At 63.6% G+C, this 17,750-nt stretch overlaps 1 protein-coding gene across 3 annotated transcripts in view; it reads left to right on the top strand.

Annotated features, from left to right (window-relative positions):
• Positions 1-1,400: 1,400 nt before the first annotated feature.
• Positions 1,401-17,750, top strand: part of LOC116444337 (transcription factor COE4-like) — a 28,360-nt gene continuing 12,010 nt past the window's right edge. The window contains exons 1-7 of one of the 3 annotated variants that reach the window (XM_032109653.1): positions 1,401-1,646; positions 2,391-2,506; positions 8,810-8,966; positions 12,241-12,304; positions 12,400-12,455; positions 12,671-12,744; positions 13,621-13,689. In XM_032109653.1, coding sequence (XP_031965544.1) covers positions 1,401-1,646; positions 2,391-2,506; positions 8,810-8,966; positions 12,241-12,304; positions 12,400-12,455; positions 12,671-12,744; positions 13,621-13,689 — 782 coding nt within the window. Of the gene's footprint in view, positions 1,647-2,327; positions 2,507-8,809; positions 8,967-12,240; positions 12,305-12,399; positions 12,456-12,670; positions 12,745-13,620; positions 13,690-17,750 lie in introns of those variants that run through there. The other 2 variants (XM_032109655.1, XM_032109654.1) reach the window with 2 other exon arrangements.

The following is a 17,750-nucleotide window of genomic DNA, read 5'->3' as shown; positions in this document are numbered from 1 at the left end:
ATGGATGGATGAATGGATGGTACAGATGGACACTGGGATGGACAGGGGCATGGATGTGTGCATGGATGGATGGACACTGGAATGGATGGGAGCATGGACGGATGGACACCAGGATGGATGGATGGACATTGGGATGGACAGAGGCATGAAAGGATGGACACGGGGATGGATGGATAAATGGTAGGATGGACAGATGGACACTGGGATGGACAGGGGCATGGATGGATGGATGGACACTGGGAAGGACGAGATCATGGACAGATGGACATTGGGATGGACAGGGGCATGGATGGATGAATGGATGGATGGATGGACACTGGGAAGGACGAGATCATGGACAGATGGACATTGGGATGGTTGGAAGCGTGGAAAGATGGACACTGGGACGGATGGACTCTGGGATGGACAAGGACATGGACACTCAAGATGGACACTGGGATGGATGGGGATATGCACAGATAGACACTGGGATGGACACCAAGGATGGACACCGGGATGGACAGAGGGATACTGGGATGGGTGGGGACATGGACAGACAAAACCCCTGGGACACATTGGGGTCACTTTGGGGTACCCCTTGCACATGTTTGGGGTCACCCCGGGGTGTCTCGAGGGAGATTTGGGGTCACTTTGTGCTATCCCTGCACCCATTTGGGGTCCCCAGGGACACATTTGGGGTCACTTTGTGCTATCCCTGCACCCATTTGGGGTCCCCCCATTGGGGTCACTTTGTGCTATCCCTGGCACCCATTTGGGGTCCCCAGGGACACATTTGGGGTCACTTTGTGCTATCCCTGCACCCATTTGGGGTCCCCCCATTGGGGTCACTTTGTGCTATCCCTGCACCCATTTGGGGTCCCCCCAGGGAATCTCGGGGGACGCATCAGGGTCACCTCACAGTTCCCCTGACACCCGTTTGGGGTCACCCCGGGGTGTCTCAGGGGACACATTTGGGCTACTTTGGGGTACCCCTGGCACCCATCTGGGGTCACCCCGGGGTGTCCCTGGGGCCAGTTTGGGGTCCCCCCAGGGAATCTCGGGGGCCACACCGGGGTCACTTCACGCTACCCCTGGCACCCGTTCGGGGTCACCCCGGGGTGTCTCGGCGGACACATTTGGGCTACTTTGGGGTACCCCTGGCACCCACTTGGTGCCTCTCCAGGCTGTCCCCGTGGCCTCATCGGTCCCTCCCGGGGGTCCCTCCCGGGGGTCCCTCCCGGGGGTCTCTCCCCGGGGGTCTCTCGGGGGTCTCCCCTCGGGGTGCCCGGCGCCCCCCGCGCGGCGCGGGGAGGGACCGCTCCTCCCCGGAATGATGTCAGCCTGGCCGGCCGCGGCCCCCGCCTCCCCCGGCGGCTCCGGCCCTGCCTCCCCGGGGAGGCGGCGGCGGCGGCGGTGCCGGGATGGCCCGGGCCGGCGGGGCGGCGGCAGCGGCGGGGCGGCGGCAGCGGGCGCTGCTGCTGCTCATGGTGCTGCTGCCCGAGCCGGGCCGCCGGGGCCGCGCCGGGGGGCGGCGGAGGCGGCGAGGGGACAGCGATGGCACCCCCGGCACCCCCGGGCTTCCCCCCGGCCGCCCGCTGCTGCTGCTGCTGCCGCTGCCGCCGCCGCCGCCTCCGCCTCCGCCCCGCGCCGCCGCCGCCGCCCGCCCGGTAACGGAACCGAGCCCCCGCCCCCGGCCGGGCCCCCCCCCTCCCCGGCCGCCGCCGCTCCTCCCCTGCGCCTCGGCCCTCCCTCCCTCCGGCCTCCCTGCGATCCTCCTTCCATCCCTCCGGGGCCGCTCTCCGAGCCTCCCTCCATCCCTCCCTCCCTCCCTCTGCCGCGCTCCATCCCTCCACTCCTCCTCCATCCCTCCCTCCATCCTTCCACTCCTCCTCCGAGCCTTCCTCCACCCCTCCTCTCCCTCCTTCCATCCCTCCCTCCACTCCTCCTCTCCAGCCTCTCCCTCCCTTCCATCCTTCTACTCCTCCTCCGAGCCTTCCTCCATCCCTCCCTCCACTCCTCCTCAGCCTCCCTCCCTCCATCCCTCCCTCCATCCCTCCCTCCATCCCTCCCTCCATCCCTCCCTCCACCCCTCCCTCCACCCCTCCCTCTCCCCCCCGCGCCGCCCCCCGCCCCTTCCCCTCCCCTCACTTGGCTCCGGGGCTCCTCCAGCTCCAACTTCTCGGGCTCTGCCCCCTCCCTCTCTCCCTCCTCCCTCCCCCCGAACCCCCCCCCCCCGGGAGCCTCCCCCTCCCTCCTTCTCTCCCTCCCTCCCTCCCTCCGCAGATGCCGCTTTCCCGGCGGCCGGGACGGCGGCCCCCGGCACCTGCCCGGTGCTGAGCGCGGGGCTGGGGGGGGTCCGGGGGGCGGTGTCCGGGGGTCCCCCTGAGCCCTCGGTGATGTTCTCGGTGCAGGAGGCGCTGCCCCGGGGGGGGGTCCCCATGAAGGAGGAGCCGCTGAGCGCGGGGGTCCCCGCCGGCCGCTGGCTGCAGGGCACCGGCATCCTGGACGCCAGCACGGCGGCGCAGAGGTAAGGGGACAGCCGGGGGACAGCCCGGGGACAGCCCGGGGACAGCCCGGGGACAGCCCGGGGACTGCGGGATGGGTGCAGCCCGAGCTCCGCGGGCATCCCGGGCTCCATGGGAATCCCAGGTGGAGCGGTCATCCCGGAGGCTGTGGGCATTCCAGGGCAAGTGAACATTCCGGGTGCAGTGGGCATCCTGGATTCCACGGGAGTTCCAGGGGCTGGGGGCATCCCGGGGCTCTGGTCATCCCAGATGGAGTGGTCACGGCAGGTTTCGTGGGCATCCTGGTTACAGCGGGCATCCCAGGGCTCTGGGCATCCCGGGTTTCGTGGGCATCCCGGTTTTCATGGGGGTTCTGGGCATTCCAGGGCTCTGGGTATCCTGGGCTCCTCGGGTATCCCAGCTTCCGTGGGCATTCCAGGCGCTCTGGGTATCCCGGGGTTCCGGGCATTCTGGGCTCCACAGGCGTTCCCAGGGCTGTGGATGTGCCCGGCTTCCCGAATTCCACGGGCATCCCAGATTCCATGAGCATCCCAGGCTCTGCAGCCGTGCTGGGCACTCCGGGCATTCCAGGGGCTCTGGGATTATCCCGGGATCCACGGGCATTCCAGGGGCTGTGGATATCCCGGGCTCTGGGAGTGTCCTGGTCACTGTGGGCATCCTGGGCACTGCGGGCATTCCAGGGGCTGTGGCTATCCCGAAGTTTGGGAGTGTCCTGGGATCCACGGACATTCCATGCCCCGTGGGCATCGTGGTCATGCCAGGCTCCGTGGTCATTCCGGGCACCGCAGGTGTCCTGGGTCCCACGGGCTCCGCGGGCATCCCTGGATGTGCCCCCCTGTCCTGGGATTCCCTGGGCCTCTGGATCTCCCATGCCAGTGCCCTGGGCATCCCGGGAACCCCACGGATTCCAGCTGCCAGGGGTTTGTGCCAATGGGAATGGGATCTGTGCCCACTCCCTGCCTTTTCCAGAGGTCCCAAACGCCATTCCCTGCCCTGAATCCCATTCCCTGCCTTCCTCTGGAGCTCAAATCCCATTCCCTGCTCTCTTGGGAGACTCAAATCCCATTCCCTGCCTTCCCGGGGGTTCAGGGCTCCATGGACCCCGTTCCCTGCCTTTTCTGGGGACCTTAAATCCCATTCCCTGCTTTCCCAGAGGGCTCAGGGCTCCCTGAGTCCCATTTGCCGCTCTCCTGGGGGACTCAAATCCCATTCCCTGCCCTCCTGGGGGGCTCAGGACTTCCTGAATTCCATTCCCTGCATTCCCAGAGGGCTCAGAGCTCCCTGAACCCCATTCCCTGCTTTCCCAAGAGACTCAAATCCCATTCCCTGCCTTCCCGAGGGGCTCAGGGCTCCCTGAATCCTATTCCCTGCTCTCCTGAGGGGCCCAAATCCCATTCCCTGCCCTTTCCAGGTGGCTCAGATCCCATTCCCTGCCCTCCGTGGGGGTTCATGGCTCCACGGATCCCATTCCCTGCTTTCCCAAGAGACTCAAATCCCATTCCCTGCCTTCCCGAGGGGCTCAGGGCTCCCTGAATCCTATTCCCTGCCCTTTCCAGGTGGCTCAGATCCCATTTCCTGCCCTCCGTGGGGGGTTCAGGGCTCCACGGATCCCGTTCCCTGCTTTTTCCAGGGGATTCAGGGCTCCCTGAATCCCATTCCCTGCTTTTCCAGGGGGCTCAAATCCCATTCCCTGCCCTCCCCGGGGCCCTCAGTGTCCCCTCTGCCTCTGTCCAGCACATGCCCAGAGGGGTCAGTGCCACCCCCATCCTCTGCGGGGTCTGGGCTGTCCCTAAGGGGTCACCGAGGCCATGGTGGCTCCCTGGGCTCCCCCCAAAACTTTGGGATGCTGGAAAATCTCAGAGAACACCCCCTCTCCCCCCTAAAAGGGACCCCAGCGCGGCCACCACCGTGGTGACATCCACCCCCGGGGGTGACAATGCGGGACTGAGGGACAGCAGTGCCAGGCTGGGGGGGTCGGGGTCCCAGGGAGGTGCCAGCCTTGTCCCTGTGTCCCTAAAAAGTCCCCCGGCACTCCCACGGGGGACAGGGGGACACACCCAGGGCTGGCAGCGGTGACAGGGACACCCCGAGTGGAGTCCTGGGCAGCTTCCCAGCCTTCCTGTGCCACCCTGGTGGCAGTGCCACCCGTGGGGACACCTGGCTGGGGAGGGGTTACCCGCACCCCACAAACACCGGTGTCCCCCGCTCCGTGTGTCCCCATGGCCACCGCGGTGTCCCCAAGGGGTTGGCAGTGGGGTCTGGGGTCCCACAGAGGGGTCCCCACGTGGGGGTGGCATCCAGGGCCCTCTAAACCCCCCCTCCCCCCGCGTGTCCCCGCGGCCACCACGATGTCCCCAAGAGGTTGGCACCGCCACCCTGAGGACCCGCAGGGGGTCCGGGGGTGACCCACGCAATGTCCCCACTCTTGGGTGGCATCCAGGACCCTCACACCCCCTCCCGCGGCCACCACGATGTCCCCAAGGGGTTGACACCGAGGTCTGGGGTCCCCCCGAAGGTCCTTGAGTGACCAACGCGGGGTCCCCGCTCTCGGTTGGGGTCCAGCACTCCCTAAACCCCCCCCTCCCGAGTGTCCCCACGGCCACCACGATGTCCCCAAGGGCTTGGCACTGCCATCCTGGGGTCCTACAGACAGTCCCCACCCCTGGGTGGCATCCAGGACCCTCCAACCCCCCCCTCCCACGTGTCCCCACGGCCACCACGATGTCCCCAAGGGCTTGGCACTGCGGTCCTGGGCTGTGGGGTGACCCACGCGGGGTCCTCACCCGTGGACCCTCTAAACCTCCCCCTCCCGCGTGTCCTCGCGGCCATCACGGTGTCCCCAAGGGGTTGACACCGAGCTCCGGTGTCCCCCTGAAGGTCCCTGAGTGACCCACGCGGTGTCCCCGCTCTCGGGGGGGGTCCCCACGCCCCTCAACCCCACTCGGAGCCGCTTTAGGGCCGTGCCCGGGGCCCGCCCGGAGCCGCCGCTTTCCTGGAAGCGCCGGGGCCGCGGCTGCTTGGAAATGCTTGATTGGCTTTAATAATTAATTAACGCGCGGGCGGGGCTGGCAGCGCGGGGAGGGGGGGACACGGCGGGGGACAGCGGCGACAGTCAGGGCCACCCCCCGCGCGTCACCGAGGGGATCTGGGGGGCGCCGAGGGGGATTTTTGGGGGCTGGAAAGCGCCGCTGTCCCGTTGGGGGTGGCGGGCGACAGGGAGGGGACAGAGGTGGCCAAAGCCACCCGCACAGGGAGGGGACAAGGGGCAAGTGTGACACGTCTGGGATGGCCGCGCACAGGTGTTGTCGCCTCCCCAGGTGTGGCCCCTGGGGACAGTTTGGGTCCTCGCGGGTGGCCCTGGGGACAGTTTGGGTCCTCGAGGAGCAGCTGGAGGAGCTTTTCCTCTGTCACGCCACGGAGAAGTGTCCCCAGAGTGTCGCCAAGGTCCCCAGGGGTTTCACGCTGTGGCGGGGGCGACACTGGGGACCCGCTCCGCTGCTCCCGGGGGGACACCGAGGGGACAGGGAGCACCCGCGGGGTGGGGACACGGGGACATCGTCCCTGGGGTAGCTCTGCTGTCACTGTCCTGGCACCCCGCGTGTCGGGGCACGGGGACAGCAGCGGTGACACCGGCGAGCCCCGGGGTGGCACCAGGGGAGGGCAGCGCGGGTGGCTTGGGCGGGGAGGTCTCAGGGATGTCCCCTCCTGTCCCTCGTGTCGCCGAGGCCAGGACAGGGGGTGCTGCTGAGGCTGGCGGTGTCCCCAGCTGTGTCCCCTACCCTGGACAGGGAGGGGACTCTGGGGAGGGTCCCAGGGAGGGGGTGCTGGGTGTCCCCCTGAGGGGATGCTGGGGACACGCTGGTGGCCCTGGGCACACGCTGGTGGCCCTGGGGACCGGGTCCTGGGCGTCTTGGGGACAGGCTGGTGGCTGTGGGACGGCGTCCTGAGGGATTTAGGGACAGGCTGGTGGCCCTGGGGAGGGGGTGCTGCAGGTTTTGGGGGTTCCAGGCCAGGATGCCTGGGGTCCCAGGGACTGGATTCTGGGATTCTGGGAAGGGCTGCTGGGGGTCTTGGGGACATCGTGCTGGGGGTTCTGGTAATGGGGTGCTGGGGGTCCCTTGGATGGGGCGCTGGGGTCCAGTGGAGGAGGTGCTGGGGGTCCCAGTGCTGGGGGTCGCCAGGATGGGGTATTGGGGTTCCCAGAGCTGAGGATCCCTGGGATGGGGTGCTGGTGTCCTATGGAGGAGGTGTTGGCGTTCCTGGCAATGGGACGTTGGGTGTCCCAGTATTGGGGTGCTGGAGGTCCCTGGGATGGGGTGTTTGGGGTCTTGGAAAGGGGTGCTGAGGGGTCCTATGGAGGAGGTTTTGGGGGTCCCTGTGCTGAATTTACGGGGGTCCCCAGGATGGGGTACTGGGGTTCCTGGTGCTGGGGTTCTGGATGTCCCAGTATTGGGGTGCTGGGGTCCCATGGAGGAGATTCTGGGGGTCCCCCGGATGGGGTGTTGGGGGTCCCGTTGCTGAGGTTTTGGGTGTTGCTGAGTGCTGTGGTGCTGGGGGTCCTGTGGAGGAGGTTCTGGGGTTCCTGGCTCCTGGGGTGTGCCAGTACTGGGGTATTGGGGGTCTCCGGGATGGGGTGCTTGTGTCCCATGGAGGAGGTTCTGGGGTTCCTGGTATTGGGGTGCTGGGGATGAGGTTCTGGGTGTCGCGGTGCTGGGGATCCTGGGGTTCCTGGTGCTGGGTTTCTGGATGTCCCAGTATTGGGGTGCTGGAGGTCCCTGGGATGGGGTGTTTGGGGTCTTGGAAAGGGGTGCCGAGAGGTCCTATGGAGGAAGTTTTGGGGGTCCCAGTGCTGAATTTACAGGGGTCCCTGTACTGGGGTGCTGAGGGTTCCCGGGATGCAGTACTGGTGTCCCATAGAGGAGGTTCTGGGGTTCTCAGTACTGGGGTGCTGAGGGTGCCCAGGATGGGATCCTGGGGTTCCTGGTGCTGGGTTTCTGGATGTCCCAGTATTGGGGTGCTGGGGGTCCCCAGGATGGGGTGTTTGAGGTCCCCCGGATGGGGTACTGATGTCCCATGGAGGAGGTTCTGGGGTTCCTGGTCATGGGGTGCTGGGGTCCTGGTGCTGAATTTCCAGGTGTCCTCGTGCTGGGAGTCCCCAAATTGGGTTCTGGGGGTCCCGGAACTGGGGGTTCCTGGGATGGGGTGCTGGGGGGTGCCGGTGCTGAGTTTTTGGGTGTCCCAGTGCTGAGGTTCTGGGTCTCCCAGTATTGGGGTTCTGGGGGTCCCGCTGTAGAGTTTTTGGGTGTCCCAGTACTGGGGTGCTGCGGGTCTTGGTAATGGGGTGCTGGGATTGGGTTCTGGGGTGCTGGGGGTGCTGGTGCTGAGGAGAAGTCCCGTGGAGGTGGTGCTGGGGGTCCCAGTACTGGGGTGTCCTATGGAGGAGGTTCTGGGGTTCCTGGGAATGGGGTGCGAGGGGTGCCTGGGATGGGCTTCTGGGGGTTCCCGGGAATGGGGTTCTCGGGGTGCCGGTGTCCCATGGAGGAGGTTCCTGGCAATGGGGTGCTGAGGGGTCCCCAGGATGGGATTTCCCAGTGTCCCACCCCAGTACTGGGGATCCCTGGGACTGGGATTCTCGAGGATGGGCATCCTGGGGATGGGGCGCTGGGGGTTCCCCGTGCCGGGATTCTGGGGGTACCTGAAGCTGGGGGTTCCCCAGGATGGGGCATTGGGGGGGTCCCTGGGACTGGGGTTCTCAGGGATGGGGAGCTGGGGGTTTGGGGTGCTGGTGTCCCACGGAGGAGGTTTTGGGGTTCCTGATAATGGGGTGCTGGGGTGAGGTTCTGCGTGTCCCGGTACTGGGGGCCCCCGTGATGGGATTCCCAGTTCTGGGGTGCTGGGGGTCCCCAGGACTGGGGTTCTCGGATCCCCATGGAGGAGCTGGGGGTGGCAATGCCCCATGGAGGAGGTTCTGGGGGTCCTGGTGCTGGGGGTCCTGGAGCTGGAGATCCCCAGAACTGGGGTTCTCAGGGATTGGGGTCTCTGGGATGGGGTGCTGGTGTCCCATGGAGGCGCTTCTGGGGTTCCTGGTAATGGGGTGCTGGGAATGGGGTTCTGGATATCCTGGGACACTGGGGGTCCCCAGGATGGGGTGCTCGAGGTTCCTGGTGCCGGGGATCCCCAGGACTGCGGTTTTCGGGGATGTGGATCCGGGTGCTGGGTTTTGGGGTTCCCTGGGATGCGGTGCTGGGTTTTGGGGTGTCCCGCTGTCCTGGCCGTCCCCCCCACATGCCGTGGCCCTGTTTCAGCGGGGTGTCGCTGGCCCGGGCTCACTTCGAGAAGCAGCCGCCGGCCAACCTGCGCAAGTCCAACTTCTTCCACTTCGTGCTGGCCATGTACGACCGGCAGGGCCAGCCCGTGGAGGTGGAGCGCACCTGCTTCATCGACTTCGTGGAGAAGGAGCGGGTGAGCGCCCCCAAAAAGCCCCCCAAAACCTCTCCCTAACTCCCCAAAAAACCCCCCCCAAAAAACCCCAAAAGAAACCCCAATACCCACCCCCGAAAAAACCCAAAAAATCAAAAAACACCCCCCAAAAAACCCAAGAAAATGCCCAAAAAACCCAACTCCCCAAGACCTCCAAAACTTCCCAAAAAAGCCTCCACAAAACCTCCAAAGCCCTCCAAAAATCCCCCCAATGTCCCTGAAAAAAACCCTCAAAACCCGCCCCCCCAAAACCCCCAAATAACCCCCAAAGCCGCCCAAAAATATCCCAAATAACCCCCCAAAGCTCCCCCCAAAAAACCCAGAAACAAAATAAAACCCCCAATTCACCCATAAAACCCCCCCAAAAAGACCCCATAACCCCCACAAAAAAACCTGAACCCCCCCCAAAAATCCCCCCCAAAACTTAAAACCCCCCAAAATACCCCCCCAAAACTCCCCAAAAAACCCCAAAGAACCACCCAACCTTCCCCTAAAAAAACTGTCAAAACCCCCATAAAACCTCCCAAAAAAACCCCTCGAACCCCCAAAAACACCCCAAAACCCTCCAATCCCCCCGAAAAAACCCCCCAAAAACCCCGAATAGACCCAAAACCCCTCTGGGGCCGTGGCTGAGGCCGGAGAGTGGCCCCAGCTCATCTCATGAGAGGCCGGAGTGGCCACATGGGGTGGGAGTGACCAGGAGGGTGTGGAGTGACCAGGGAGTGACCAGGAGGGTGCGGAGTGACCAGGAGGGTGTGGAGTGACCAGGGAGTGACCAAGAGGGTTTGGAGGGGGCAGGGAGTGACCAGGAGGGTGCAGAGGGGACATGGAGTGACCAGGAGGGTGTGGGGGGACATGGAGTGACCAGGAGGGTGCAGAGGGGACATGGAGTGACCAGGAGGGTGCGGAGGGGACAGAGAGTGACCAGGGGGGTGCAGAGGGGACAGGGAGTGACCAGGAGGGTTTGGAGGGGACAAGGAGTGACCAGGAGAGTGCAGAGGGGACATGGAGTGACCAGGAGGGTTTGGAGAGGACATGGAGTGACCAGGAGAGCGTGGAGGGACATGGAGTGACCAGGAAGGTGCAGAGGGGACATGGAGTGACCAGGAGGGTGTGGAGTGACCAGGGAGTGACCAGGAGGGTTTGGAGGGGGCAGGGAGTGACCAGGAGAGCGTGGAGGGGACATGGAGTGACCAGGGGGGTTTGGAGGGACATGGAGTGACCAGGAGGGTTTGGAGGGACATGGAGTGACCAGGAGGGTGCAGAGTGACCAGGAGGGTGCAGAGGGGACAGGGAGTGACCAGGAAGGTGCGGAGGGTACATGGAGTGACCAGGAGGGTGCAGAGGGGACATGGAGGGACATGGAGTGACCAGGAGAGTGCAGAGTGACCAGGAGGGTACAGAGGGGACATGGAGTGACCAGGAGGATGCAGAGGGGACATGGAGTGACCAGGAAGGTGCGGAGGGGACATGGAGTGACCAGGAGGGTACAGAGGGGACATGGAGTGACCAGGAGGGTGTGGGGGGACATGGAGTGACCAGGAGGGTGCAGAGGGGACATGGAGTGACCAGGAGGGTGCGGAGGGGACAGGGAGTGACCAGGGGGGTGCAGAGGGGACAGGGAGTGACTAGGAGGGTTTGGAGGGGACAAGGAGTGACCAGGAGAGTGCAGAGGGGACATGGAGTGACCAGGAGGGTTTGGAGAGGACATGGAGTGACCAGGAGAGCGTGGAGGGACATGGAGTGACCAGGAAGGTGCGGAGGGGACATGGAGTGACCAGGAGGGTGTGGAGTGACCAGGGAGTGACCAGGAGGGTTTGGAGGGGGCAGGGAGTGACCAGGAGAGCGTGGAGGGGACATGGAGTGACCAGGAGGGTGCAGAGGGGACATGGAGTGACCAGGGGGGTTTGGAGGGACATGGAGTGACCAGGAGGGTTTGGAGGGACATGGAGTGACCAGGAGGGTGCAGAGTGACCAGGAGGGTGCAGAGGGGACAGGGAGTGACCAGGAAGGTGCGGAGGGTACATGGAGTGACCAGGAGGGTGCAGAGGGGACATGGAGGGACATGGAGTGACCAGGAGAGTGCAGAGTGACCAGGAGGGTACAGAGGGGACATGGAGTGACCAGGAGGATGCAGAGGGGACATGGAGTGACCAGGAGGGTGCAGAGGGGACATGGAGTGACCAGGAAGGTGCGGAGGGGACATGGAGTGACCAGGGGGGTGTGGAGGGGACAGGGAGTGACCAGGAGAGTGCAGAGGGGACATGGAGTGACCAGGAGGGTGCGGAGGGGACATGGAGTGACCAGGAAGGTGCGGAGGGGACATGGAGTGACCAGGGGGGTTTGGAGAGGACATGGAGTGACCAGGAGAGCGTGGAGGGACATGGAGTGACCAGGAGGGTGCAGAGGGGACATGGAGTGACCAGGAGGGTGTGGAGTGACCAGGGAGTGACCAGGAGGGTTTGGAGGGGGCAGGGAGTGACCAGGAGGGTGCAGAGGGGACATGGAGTGACCAGGAGGGTGCAGAGGGGACATGGAGTGACCAGGGGGGTTTGGAGGGACATGGAGTGACCAGGAGGGTGCAGAGTGACCAGGAGGGTGCAGAGGGGACAGGGAGTGACCAGGAAGGTGCGGAGGGTACATGGAGTGACCAGGAGGGTGCAGAGGGGACATGGAGGGACATGGAGTGACCAGGAGAGTGCAGAGTGACCAGGAGGGTACAGAGGGGACATGGAGTGACCAGGAGGATGCAGAGGGGACATGGAGTGACCAGGAGGGTGCGGAGGGGACATGGAGTGACCAGGAGGGTGCAGAGGGGACATGGAGTGACCAGGAAGGTGCGGAGGGGACATGGAGTGACCAGGGGGGTTTGGAGGGACATAGAGTGACCAGGAAGGTGCGGAGGGGACATGGAGTGACCAGGGGGGTTTGGAGGGACATGGAGTGACCAGGAGAGTGCAGAGGGGACATGGAGTGACCAGGAGGGTGCGGAGGGGACATGGAGTGACCAGGAAGGTGCGGAGGGGACATGGAGTGACCAGGGGGGTTTGGAGAGGACATGGAGTGACCAGGAGAGCGTGGAGGGACATGGAGTGACCAGGAGGGTGCAGAGGGGACATGGAGTGACCAGGAGGGTGCAGAGGGGACATGGAGGGACATGGAGTGACCAGGGGGGTGCAGAGTGACCAGGAGGGTGCAGAGGGGACATGCAGTGACCAACTGACCCCTCCCCGTTAATTTTGCCCCCCACCCCAAGGAGCAGAACGGGGAGAAAACCAACAATGGGATCCACTACCGGCTGCAGCTGCTCTACAGCAACGGTGCGTGCGGGGGTTTTGGGTGGCTTTTGGGGGGTTTTGGGGTGTCCCCAGGGGGAGGTGACAAACGGGGTGACCCCCCCCCGGTGTCCCCGCAGGGCTCCGGACCGAGCAGGATTTGTACGTGCGCCTCATTGACTCCATGTCCAAGCAGGTACCGAGACCCCAAATCCCCCATAAATTCCCCAAATGCCTCAAATCTCCCATAGATCCCCCAAATCCCCCTTACCCTACTCGGGGAACATCTGGATGTCACTGTGGCCACCTCTGGCCGCGGTGTCACCTGCTCTGGGCGGATGGCGGGTGCCATCCCGGTGCCATCCCGGTGCCACCCCGGTGTCGCCGCTGTCCCCTCGGTGTCCCCTCCAGGCCATCATTTACGAGGGGCAGGACAAGAACCCCGAGATGTGCCGGGTGCTGCTGACCCACGAGATCATGTGCAGGTGGGTTGGGGACACCCGGGGGGTGACAGGGGTGTCCCCAAGGTCCCTTTAGTGCTCGCTCTTGGTCACCGAGCCGGTGCTAATTAATGAGCTCAGAGAGCGCCACTAATTAACCCCGGGAGCCACCACGACAAGGGGACAGGCCACCCCCCGAGTGACAGGGGTGGGTCCTCAACCCCTTCAGAGCCACCCGGGGTGACAGGGGTCGGTCCCCAACCCCTTCAGAGCCACCCGAGGGTGACATGGAGCCACCCAGAGGTGACAGAGATCGGTCCCCACCCCCTTCAGAGCCACCCGGAGGTGACAGGGATCGGTCCCCAACCCCTTCAGAGCCACCCGGAGGTGACACGGAGCCACCTGAGGGTGACAGAGATCAGTCCCCAACCCCTTCAGAGCCACCCGGAGGTGACATGGAGCCACCTGAGGGTGACAGAGATCGGTCCCCACCCCCTTCAGAGCCACCCGGAGGTGACAGGGATCGGTCCCCAACCCCTTCAGAGCCACCCGGAGGTGACACGGAGCCAGCCGGGGTGACAGAGATCGGTCCCCACCCCCTCCAGAGCCACCCAAAGGTGACAGGGATCGGTCCCCACCCCCTCCAGAGCCACCCAAAGGTGACAGGGATCGGTCCCCAACCCCTTCAGAGCCACCCGAGGGTGACAAGGAGCCCCACAGGACCCCCAAATCTGTCCCCAACCCCATAAGGGGGTGGAAACGTGACACCCCCGAGTGTCCCCCCTGCAGTGTCCCTGTCCTGGTGTCCCCTCTGTCCCCACCCCTGAGTGACGGGGGGGGGTCCGAGGGTGGGATATGAGGACCTTGGGGGTCCCTCAGCCCTCGCTGTCCCCTGATGTCCCCTCCTGTCCCCGTGTCCAGCCGCTGCTGTGACAAGAAGAGCTGCGGGAACCGCAACGAGACGCCCTCGGACCCCGTCATCATCGACAGGTGCTGGGGACACTGGGGACATCGGGGGACATCGGGGGACATCAGGGGACTCCCGACACCTCACAGGGACCTGGAGGGGTGGCAGCCACCGGGGGTGTCCCCAAGTTTGGGAACGCGATGCAGGGGACAGCGCAGGAGCTCCGGGTGTCCCCAGGGGGGGTGACAGATGTCCCCGTGGGTCACACCGGTAATGGGGGTGGCACCAGCGCGTTGGGGACATCCCGGGGGTGGCCGTGTCCCCATCCTTGAGGCCACCGAGGTCCCTCTGTCCCTGTCCCCTCCTGCCTGTCCCGGTGTCACCTCGCTGGTGCCACCAAGCCCGGGGGTGTCAGGACCGCGGTGCCCTTGTCACTGCCACTGTCCCCGTGTCCCGCAGGTGTCCTGGGGCTGTCCCCACGGTGGCACTTTTGGGGTGCTCGGGGGGAAGGTCCTGTGACCCCCCCAACCCCCCGGGACTGGTGTCCCCCTGGGAGGTGACATCCCGGCGGCTGGTGGCAGTGTCCCTAATGTCCCCAAATGTCCCCAAATGTCCCTGTGTCCCCTCCAGTCCCAGGGCTTCCTGGGTGTCACTGAGGGCCAGGTGTGTCCCCAACGTGTCCCCCCCATCCCCAGGACTTTTGGGGTGTTCCCAACCTGCTCCCAAGGGCTTTTGGGGTGTCCCAAATCCCCTGTCCCCATTCCCAGGACTTTTGGGGTGTCACCCAGTCCCAGGAGTGTCTCCCCCACCCCCAAGACTTCTGGGGTGTCCCCAATCCCCCCCTCCCCTGCCCCAGGCCTTTTGGGGTGTCCCCAACCTGTCCCCCCCATCCCCAGAATTTTTTTGGGGGGTCACTCAGTTCCAGGCGTGTCCCCCAACCTGCCCCAGGACTTTTGGGGTGGCCCCAATCCCCTGTCCTCACTCCCAGGGCTTTCGGGGTGTCACTGAAGGCTTTCTTGGGGTCACCCAGTTCCAGGCGTGTCCCCAACCTGTCCCCCCTATTCCCAGGGCTTTTGGGGTGCCCCCAACCTGTCCCCCCACTCCCATCCCTTTCAGGGGGTCCCGCAGGGCCAGGCGTGTCCCCAAACCCCCTCTCCCCAGTCCCAGGGCTTTTGGGGTGTCCCCAGTCCCCTGTCCCCATTCCCACGACTTTTGGGGGGTCACCCAAGGTGTGTTTCCAGTCCCATATCCCTATTCTCAGGACTTTTGGGGTGTCCCCAATCCCCCCACTCCCAAGGCTTTTGGAGGGGGATCACCCAGGACTTCTGGGGGTGTCACCCAGTCCCAGGAGTGTCCCCAACCTGTCCCCCCCAACAGCCCCAAGACTTCTGGGGTGTCCCCAATCTCCCTGTCCCCATCCCCAGAACTTTTGGGGTGTCACTCAGTGCCAGACACGTCCCCACTCCCAGAACTTTTGGGGTGTCACCCAGTGCCAGACACGTCCCCAGTCTCCCTGTCCCTATCCACAGAACTTTTGGGGTGTCACTCAGTGCCAGACACGTCCCCACTCCCAGAACTTTTGGGGTGTCACCCAGTGCCAGACACGTCCCCAATCCCCCTCTCCCCACTCCCAGAACTTTTGGGGTGTCCTCCATGCCTTTTGGGGTGTCACCGAGTTCCGGACGTGTCCCCAGTCTCCCTATCCCCAGAACTTTTGGGGTGCCACCCAGTGCCAGACACGTCCCCATCCCAGAACCTTTGGGGTGTCACCCATGCCTTTTGGGGTGTCACTGAGTGCCAGACACGTCCCCACTCCTAGAACTTTTGGGGTGTCCCCCATGCCTTTTGGGGTGTCACCCAGTGCCAGACACGTCCCCAATCTCCCTGTCCCCATCCCCAGAACTTTTGGGGTGTCACCCATGCCTTTTGGGGTGCCACCCAGTGCCAGACACGTCCCCATCCCAGAACCTTTGGGGTGTCACCCAGTGCCAGACACGTCCCTAGTCTCCCTGTCCCTATCCACAGAACTTTTGGGGTGCCACCCAGTGCCAGACACGTCCCCATCCCAGAACCTTTGGGGTGTCACCCATGCCTTTTGGGGTGTCACCCAGTGCCAGACACGTCCCCATCCCAGAACTTTTGGGGTGTCACCCAGTGCCAGACACGTCCCCATCCCAGAACTTTTGGGGTGTCCCCCATGCCTTTTGGGGTGTCACTGAGTGCCAGACACGTCCCCACTCCCAGAACTTTTGGGGTGTCACCCAGTGCCAGACACGTCCCCATCCCAGAACCTTTGGGGTGTCCCCCATGCCTTTTGGGGTGTCACCGAGTTCCGGACGTGTCCCCAGTCTCTTGTCCCCAATCCCCAGCCCTTTTTGGGGTATCCCCAGCCCTTTCGGGGGGTCACGCAGGGCCAGGCGTGTCCCTTCCCCCTCCCGCCCCGTCCCCCGGTCCCCCCCGTGTCCCCCCCCGGGCCAGCCCCGCTGGTTTGAGAGCGCGCTAAGTGCCCCTCTCGCGGCGTTAATCAAATTACCCGGCAGCGAAAATTGACGCTTCTCATTAATTAGCCACGATTATGCAAATTGCGTATTCAAATTTATGCGCCGCGAGCAGAAGGTGCTCGGCAGCGGCGCCGGGCATTTGCATATTCAATGGTAATTAGCGATGCTAATTAATGCGCCGGCCCCGTATTTTTAACTCGCGGGGGTTCAGCCCCAGCCCTCCCCCCCCCGCCACCCCCCAAGATGGGATCGGGATTTGGGGGATTTGGGGGGGATTTGGGGGGTGTTTTTTGGGATTTGGGGAATCCCCCCAGGGCGCGCTGGCCCAGGAATGGTGGGAGCGTTTTCCGGGAATTTTCCAGGCGTTTTCCAGTGTTTTCCAGGTGTTTTCCGGCATTTTCTGGCCCTTTTCCGAGCGTTTTCCAGTTGTTTTCCGGGCTTTTTCCGGGTATTTTCCAGTTGTTTTCCAGGCGTTTTCCAGTTGTTTTCCAGTGTTTTCCAGTTGTTTTCCAGTGTTTTCCAGGTGTTTTCCGGCGTTTTCCAGGCATTTTCTGGCCCTTTTCTGGGCATTTTCCAAGCGTTTTCCAGCCATTTTCCGGCTGTTTTCCGGCTATTTTCCAGGCGTTTCCCAGCCATTTTCCAGTTGTTTTCCAGCGTTTTCCGGGTGTTTTCCAGCTTTTCCTGGGCGTTTTCCAGGCGTTTTCCAGTGTTTTCCAGTGTTTTCCAGGTGTTTCCAGGCATTTTCCGGGCGTTTTCCAGCTTTTTCCAGGCGTTTTCCAGTGTTTTCCAGGTGTTTTCCGGCATTGTCCAGGCATTTTTTGGCCCTTTTCCGGGCGTTTTCCGGATGCTTTCCAGTTGTTTTCCAGCCATTTCCCAGTGTTTTCCGGGTGTTCTCTGGGTATTTCCCAGCCATTTTCTGGGTGTTTTCCAGTTGTTTTCCAGCCATTTTCCATGTTTTCCGGGTGTTTTCTGGGTGTTTTCCAGCATTTTCTGTGCGTTTTCCAGGCGTTTTCCAGCATTTTCTGTGCGTTTTCCGGGCGTTTTCCAGCTCCTTCCTTGCCCTGATTGCCGCCCGTGGGGTGGGAATGGAATGATGGGAATGGGAGGAATGGGGATCCGCCCCTTTTCCTGTATTGTCCCATAGGGTGGGACCCCCTTTCTGTGGGGTCAGGACCCCCTCAGTGTGAGATCCTTTTTCCCTGGAATTCCTTTTCCATGGGATCCTCTAAATGAGAGCCCTTGTTTTGTGGGATCCCCATTTCCTTGGGATCCACCTTTTTTTTGGGATCCGCCTTTCCATGGGTAGCCCCTCACTGTGGGACCCGCATTCCATGGGATCCTCTTTCCCTGTGGCCCCTCCCTCCGTGGTACCCCTTTCCATGGGATCTGCTTTTTGGGGGATTCCCCCTTTTCCATGGGAAACCCCTTTCTGTGGGACCCCCTCATCCGTGGGAGCCCCTTTTTGTGGGACTTATTTTCCATGGGATCCCCATTCCATGGGACCCCCACACTGTGGGATCTCCTTTCTGTGGGATCCCCTTTTCCATGAGATCCCCTTTCCATGGGATCCCCCCTTCATGGGACCCTCCTTCAATGTGATCCCAACTCCATGGGATCCCCTTTTTGTGGGATCCCCTTTTTGT

The sequence above is a fragment of the Corvus moneduloides genome, chromosome 5 (genome assembly GCF_009650955.1).
Source record: "Corvus moneduloides isolate bCorMon1 chromosome 5, bCorMon1.pri, whole genome shotgun sequence".
In the NCBI taxonomy this organism is placed as follows: Eukaryota; Metazoa; Chordata; class Aves; order Passeriformes; family Corvidae; genus Corvus; species Corvus moneduloides.
The sequence above is the reverse complement of the archived record's forward strand: the minus strand, read 5'-3'. Positions and strand labels throughout refer to the sequence as shown.